Source organism: Sipha flava, unplaced genomic scaffold, assembly GCF_003268045.1.
Source record: "Sipha flava isolate LNK unplaced genomic scaffold, YSA_version1 35a_pilon_pilon, whole genome shotgun sequence".
NCBI classification, from domain to species: domain Eukaryota; kingdom Metazoa; phylum Arthropoda; class Insecta; order Hemiptera; family Aphididae; genus Sipha; species Sipha flava.
The window spans coordinates 1,178,068-1,185,811 of record NW_020273058.1 but is presented as its reverse complement, the minus strand read 5'-3'; the positions used below and the strand labels follow the sequence as shown (position 1 = coordinate 1,185,811).

At 40.4% G+C, this 7,744-nt stretch overlaps 1 protein-coding gene across 1 annotated transcript; it reads right to left on the bottom strand.

Moving 5' to 3' along the window:
• Positions 1–1,883: 1,883 nt before the first annotated feature.
• LOC112687725 (DNA-directed RNA polymerase II subunit RPB1-like) lies at positions 1,884–4,714 on the bottom strand. The gene is made up of 3 exons (XM_025560606.1): positions 4,461–4,714; positions 2,853–3,078; positions 1,884–2,596 (listed from the first exon to the last, which is right to left on the bottom strand). The coding sequence occupies exons 1-3, from the start codon at positions 4,464–4,466 to the stop codon at positions 2,013–2,015; spliced, it is 816 nt and encodes a 271-aa protein (XP_025416391.1). The 5' UTR covers positions 4,467–4,714; the 3' UTR covers positions 1,884–2,012.
• Between the last annotated feature and the right edge of the window lie 3,030 nt (positions 4,715–7,744).

Sequence of the window (7,744 nt, the reverse complement as noted above, 5' to 3'; positions counted from 1 at the left end):
CTTTCCAGTTTTTTTCCACTCCAGCTTTCCATCTTAGTTTCAACAGTATTTCTCTTCACTCTTCAGTGGTACTCAGTTATTTTAGTGCTTGAAAGAAGTGATGAAAGAAGCACTGTTGTGGTTTTTTTACTATCATATTTCTAATACGTGTGCAACGGGATTTTCGTAGATCGTACATGTTCACAAAAAAATCAAAAATATCACTCGAATAAAATTGAATATTATTTATTAAAAAATATTCGTAAATATACTATAGTATTTTATAGTTACAAAAATAAAACGAAATTAAGTGGTTGAAACTTTATAGACTAGAAGAATAAAAATTATACTTAAAACGGACGAAAAGTTGTACAATACATCAAGCCTGTATTTACATGTAACGGGTTGTCGTTCAGTTTCACGTAAAATGAATCCGTACCCATCAATCTTACGATCCAAACTTGGATTTAATTTCGATTCGATAAGACGTACGACTTACTGTATACACACTACATTTTACTTGATACGATTAGTCGTGTTCGGATAAGACGTACAATAAATCGTTGCGTGTAATCGGCCTTAAGATGAGGTGAGAGTGAGGTTCCTTTCTGTTTTTTCGGTTGTAATAACAACAACAAGACAACAACTGCTCGTTTGGGCCTTATTAGGTGTACTGATGCTTCCTTTCCTTTTTTTCACGAAAAAAGGTAACCTATTTTCTTCACCAAGGTCTAATCTATATCCGTACAGAATTTCATTAAAATTGATTATGTAGTATAGGAATATATATAGACCATACGTTGAAACAATTTTTCAGTTTTATTGTTATAGATATACTCGTATAAATATACAATAATTATATGTATAATATATATAAATATGATACCGGTAGTACAGATAATCCGTCATTATGCATAACGCATTAGCGCAATACTTATATTAAAGTCTAAAATGTCCATCTAACGTACATAGTTATTAAATTACCTGATAATTATAGTGTACAATGGTGAAAACAGAGTTGGAAAATGTTATACAATATTTTATATGAAGACGTATGCAATTCAAAATATCACCTATCAACCATCATTTCAAAATAAGTAACTTTTAATTTAAAATTAGTGATAAATTATTATAAAAATAAATAAGTAGTTATATTCTTTAATGAATTATTAATTTTTTCTTAAATATCACGAACAAATGCAATTTCTTACTTTGCCTATACATGAATTACATAAAAATATTCTTCATTTGACAACTGATTCAATTGAACAATCAATATTTGATTGCTATTTTCATTAAGTATGCGCGATTATAGATTATCTAGAGAAGAGGTGGCCAAACTTTTTTCGGCTACGATCTACTGAAAATATACTTCACCTTTGAAGATCGATTTTCTTGGAAAATTTTTTTATAAACCAGAATAAAAAATATAAACTTTACAAGTAAAACTCATCGAAAATTTGTTCATAACCACCAATTAACCACCATTAATTTTTGTGCACGTGGCCTAAAAATAAATTATAACATTTTCGACTCTGAAATCGTCCGCGATCGACCGTTTAGCCGCCCCTGATATAGAGTATAATGGGTAAACGACGATTTTTCTTGGTATAATTATTTTTATAATTTTTCAACTATAGCGTAATCGGTCATATCTATAGACTGAAACCAAACTGTATAGTACTGGTGGTCTAGAAATCTGTGAGTAAATACATACGCATTGGTAATAATAATACGTTGGCCACGTTGGCTGTTTTATATACTTGCAACTCAGGCGTACTTAGAAGTCTCGGGCTTAAATTTGTGTTTTGAACGTGTATTTACGTCGAAGTATATACATTTACAGGTACAGGAAATGATTCTCGGTTGAGGAGCCATAGCATAGTAATGATAATATACAAAAGTTTACGAAAAACGTGTTATGCTTTATTTTATGGCATTAAGTAGTGCGGTAGAGTTAAAATAAACAATAATAATAGTAATTATAATGTCTTATGTGAGGTGAATAGAGTCAATGTTCCGGATCGATATGTTCATTTCTTCTCAGTCGAGGCCTTGGCGGGATCAGCGAAGACGGCGGACGCTGCGGAAGCAGCGGCGACGGGCGACGGGTTGGGATTGAAAGCTGGGTACTGTTGCGACTGGAATTGCTGAGACGGGCTGTATTGATGCGAAGGGTTGTACTGTTGGCCAGTGGTGGCGGTGGCAGCAGCGTTGAAGAAAGACGGTTGTTGGGGCTGGTAAGCAGACGGCAGTGCGGAGTACGACGTGGCCGTGGGGGCGGGGGCGGCTACGAAATGACCGTTGTACGGGGAAGCGAACGCAGGGACGAACTGACCGTTGTACGATGAGAAGGGATACGATGAGTAGGAAGCGCCGTGGTACGGTTGAGCGGCGTACGGTTGAGGTGCGTATGGTTGAGCGGCGTACGGGTAAGTCGTGTACGGCGACGGGTAAGACGCGGCGACGGCGGCGGGCTGAGCGGACGAGTAAGCGGACGGGTACGGAACGGCGGCGGCCGCTGGGTAACCGGAAGCTGGGAAGTACTGTGGGTACGGCACGTAGTTGTACTGTTGGTGCTGCTGCTGATGCTGCTGCGAGTACGGTTGGTAAGCGCCTGAAAAACGAAACGAAACTTCAGTACGACGAAGTGTGGTCGGTCGTCAAGAAGTTTAGAAGTTTGCCCGAGGAGTTTGATGATATTGAGAACGGTGCGATTGATGGTATATCCCGTTATGAATAACGAAACAGAAACGACCACATCTATTAATATACTAATGATTTCCGTTTCGCCGACAGTTTAACGACGGTTCGGAAAACGACGTATCGTAACGATCCTTGCTGTTGAAAAACCCGATGTCGTTTGCACTTACCGAACGACGACGGGACGGCCTTGGGGCCGAACGCCGACTTGGCGAACGGGCTGCTGTACTCGGCGGCGAACTGATAGCTCGGGCCCGGGTAAGCGACGGCCGCCGGTCCCTGGTAGGAAGCGGACTGGTGCACCGGCGACGGGACGGCGTTGGATTTGTCCGAAGTTGACGACGTCGCTGTCACGGCGGCCACCACGGTGGTTAATAGAACCGCTGCACACGAAACCTGGTCACACGAGCAAACCGCATAAAATTTCAAGATTAAAAATATAACAGTGACAATCAATATATGTATTTGTGTACACTTAAAAAATCGAAATAAAAAAAAAAACATTTTATGGAAATTAATAGTGATATTTATGCTTCGGACAATAGGAAATGTTATTATGAAAATATAACATAAGCCATGATCCGGGCTAGAGCCGTTGGTCATATGATATGTTGGTCATAGTTAAAATCTATTGGCATATGAATGCCAATAGATTTTAACTTTTCAAAACGCGTCGAAAATATAAAAAATATTACTACCGACCACGCTTTTTACCAATGCACTCGAAATCGAATTGTACGCAAAAGCATTCGATTTGTATGTTTTGTCACAATCAAGTGCGTTGATGGCTATTGTTATAAAACTGTATGGAAGCAATTTCTATTAACCATTTATTTTTTCAACTGCATCGAATCCGAATTTACGACCTTGACAACGTTGGATAATTTGACGTATGAATACCGTGATCAATAGCTTTTCTGGATACGTGCGCGCCTGGTGCGGTCCCTCCTACTATAGTCACTCAAATTGTTATTCGTTTTGATGGCAATGAAAAAAGTGCTATTATACTATAGAAGAAAAATGGCCTAAGGTTTTTGATCTCGTAAAAACATTACGTCATACTGTTGATAAAATATAATATTTTAATAGGAAATAATTAATTCTATAATCGAATCCAAGCACCGTTATTCCTTTTTTGTGATTTTTTCATAACGACTTTTTAAGGACATATTTTCGAAAAAATAAAAGTATAGTAATTCAAGTTTTATAGTCAATACAAATTTGAAATTAATATACAAACGGAAATGTATACTATAAACTATTGAAGTTAATTAAACTAACAAAATAGGCAACAAGAAGAAGAAACAAAATTAATTTTGAAAGATAATTCCAGTTTTAGTTAGGTACCCAATCAAATCTTAAGACTAGAGAACATTATAAATAAGTGACAATGAATGTGCCATATGCTCGTGAATCGAGGAAAATTTGTTATTATTACCCAAATAATACAGCTTAAACCTCTTTCTCTCTCTGCGCGCTTTTCTATCTGAACGGTCAAAACGTTAAACTTTTATTGTTTGCAGTTGTAAGTTCTACTATGATCAAAATCCAAGTTTGACATTAACTTTAAAACAATAATGAACAATTATTATTACTTTTTACCCATATCGACTAGAACAAACAGATCACAAGTTTTTTATTTATTACTGTGATTATTCAAAAAAAATGTTACTCATATCATCAAAGTATTGCTAACAAAACTCGGACTTTGATGACTTAGACGCATGTATAAATATGCCACTGAATACGGTACAATATATGTTTATATGAACACTTACCTTCATATTGACGGATAAAAGTTTAAAAACTGCGAATTCTTGAAAGTGCTAGTGCGTCTCTTCAAAATCACTGCAGTGCAACTGTGTCCCGATCGCTGAGCGCTTTGATCTTAAATAGGTAGTGAGCTAAGGAAGTGAGATGGAGGTGTAGTAGAAGAAGGTGGAGACGTTGAGAAGAAGTAGAAGACTATCGGAAGATGAACAATAATGGAACAATGACGAACAACGGGCACGAACAAAAAGCGGCGATACCGCACGTACGTAGACTGACGGGGTACGGATGCGGTAGTGGTACCCCCCAAGGAGAATTCCCCCAGCGGAAGGGGGGCACTCGTTGCCAGCAACTCCTTTATCCGGTCGCAGATGCGTCTCGGGGCTACGTTTCTTCGGGAACCGGTCCCGGTCGGCTGTTTGCCATTCAACCGGTTGCGCGGAGGGAAATAATGATAATAGTACGTAGGGTAGGTGTGGGGAGGGAGGGAGGAAAGGACGAATGAGAATGATGTGATACGGTCGTGCGCAATCACGACAATCGTTTGAAATATAAATGCCAACTTGTCTGGAGACGTAGGTATTGATGAAAAATATTTTTTTCCTCTCTTCGCCCCGGTCCGCGCAAAACATTGTAGACGCGCACGGCGCACGAGAACCGATTTTTCACCGACGCTCCTTGCCCGTCGGTACGACGTCGCGTGCATCGCACGCCGGCACCGAACTGCTCCCGCGGTAGCGGTGAGGGAGCGGCGAGGATCGACCTCGGCCGTTTGAATGTTGTACGCGCCGCACGCCCTGCGGCTACGGTACGATTCGCACGTTCCGACGGACGTTCGCCGGGGGAAACGTTGCCGAACGGCTGCGCGCCGAAAAACGTACGCGCGACCATTTGTCTCCTACTACCCCATTGTCTCCTCGATCGCGCGACCCTCGCCCGTCCGGCGGCCGCCGACAGAAGTTCGGGGCGAACGAATGGGTTCGCGAATACTAACGCGAAACACGTCACAGGCGGTGCCGCGCAACGGATACGACGTCGTGGGGTTGCGCTTGACGCGATAATTTACATAGCTACTCGCACACACCGTTCTGGCACCGCGTTTCGCAGTCGGCGGCGCGACGGGGCGGCACATCTCGGGCTGTCCGAATCCGAGACCGTCCGCCGTCTAGCCCGCCGCCTTGACGCGCACGTCCAGATACACCTCGAGGTGCGCACCGCTACGACACGCACGCGCGTTGCGTGACGGTGCGCGAAACGTCTAATCGTTGTTGTGATCGGGCCGCGAGTCGGACTGACCATTTACTCGGACGGTGATCGCGGGCGGACGTTAACCGTTGCCGCACGTTTCGTACCGGACGGCGACCGTCGTTATGGTCAGCGCAATGTTGCGCGCAGCGTTCCGAATCCAATCGTAATGATTACGCGTGGCCAACAGCTGTAATGTATCGGACGCGGAGTCGCCGGAAGGGGCGGAAAAATGATTCATACACAAACCCTGCGCGCCCGTACATTGTATTGCGTTCCATTGTGATCGCCGGGTTCGGCCATCGGCCGCCGGGAATGAAAATCGAGGGAATCGATTAGGTGTAGGCGCTGGTGAATTTCAGGTTAAAGCGCCGCGCACGGTGTGCACGATGCAGACCGGATCAAAGAACATCCAAGCCGTCGGGTAGGTCTTGGTGTGCGGTAGCTCGTTATTGTTGTTGCAGCGGTTCGAGCAACTGCATTGTAATATGTTTTGTACGTGCCCATTGTGTGTTCGAATCGTATTGTTTTACTCGAGATCGCCGATGATATTATCATCGGGTGGGAAAAGGAACCGTGAAAACGCCCAAAACGTTTGTACGTTATAATTGTATGTACATCACAAATACGTGCGCAGTCAAATTGAATATTTTTAATTATTAACGAAAACCCATCACTATGCGATTGTTATGATTAAAAATTTATTTCTCGCCTGTGCGGGTTTACGACAAAATACATTTTACGTTCCAGCTGCAGGTAGACCGGTAGACAGTATAAAACTTAAAACACGTTATCGAAATGAATCCTGGATAAAATTTAAATTCAAAAATAAAACCTAAGAAACTAATCTTCGCTAAAAACACAAAGTTATCGATATGTTACGAGGTGTTGAAAATTAATAAACCATTTTCCACAGACGAACGAGAATTCAAATAGATTATGATTTAATCCTCGCATGACCTCTACGACCAAATCGTAATGTTGTGTGGGTAATTTTGTATTTGAATTGCGATTGTGTTTAACACACTTGGTTCACGGTTCACTTGTACACAAAGACCTGCGCACGAGGGATATAGGGTGTCCACGGACACCCCCCCCCCTCAAAAAAAAACATGTTGTAAATTGACCCTACCAATTTAAGTCTTAGAACGAGGGATCCGTATTTTAACTAATGTTATTCAAATTAAATGCAATTCGTTCTGAAATAATTGACAAAAAATAAATAATGTTTCGTAATAGAAAAAAATAAAACTAAGTTTTCTAAATTTTCGTGCAAAAACTTTTTATGATAATATAACAGCTAGGTAAAATTAACTACTAAAGCACAAATCATAAATAGCTGAAACTATGTGAGAAAAATAGGATTGAGATTCAAAGAAAATATATTCAATGGGACTAATATACCACTTATAACTTTAATTTTATTATTTATACATTATACCTAATATATTTAATATATCTATACATCTTGTTCAGATAGGGCCCAGAAATTATTTAGGCATATTATTATAGGCACTCTCTGAAATACAGGTCTGCGTACGCCAATGTTTGTACACTATCACTGCATTAATTATTTATACGAACATTTTTCAACATTTCTGATATACATCATTGTCGAATAGAACGTATAGAATTGCCGCGGAATCGCAGGCACGTAAAAAGTACGCGACGGCAACAAATATAAAAAATATTGTGTTTGATACTGCACTTGAAACGTCTTATTCGAGTCCGGCGATAATTTTAATTCAATGGCAGCGGAATAATTGCCTCGGAATTAGAATTTATAACAATTTTTAATCACTTTTAACGAGAATGACTAACGTAATTAACTCGTAATAATGTTACCTATTACGGATTTACTGAATTTATAGAAGTACAAAATAGTAGTTGGTCGAGACCATAAAATAATTTGAACGTTTACTTGAAACAGCTGGTTACCAGCTCTAATAGTATCAAGAAATGATTCTTAATCATTCGTCATTTACATACGAATAACATGAAATGGTCATTTATTCGAATATTTAGCTGGCTTCCGTATTCAATGAAC

Excerpts from the sequence above, each read along its gene's own strand:
- LOC112687725 (XM_025560606.1), bottom strand. Across the intron at positions 2,597-2,852 it reads GGCCGTCCCGTCGTCGTTCG|GCGCTTACCAACCGTACTCG; the intron begins GTAAGTGCAAAC and ends TTCGTTTTTCAG.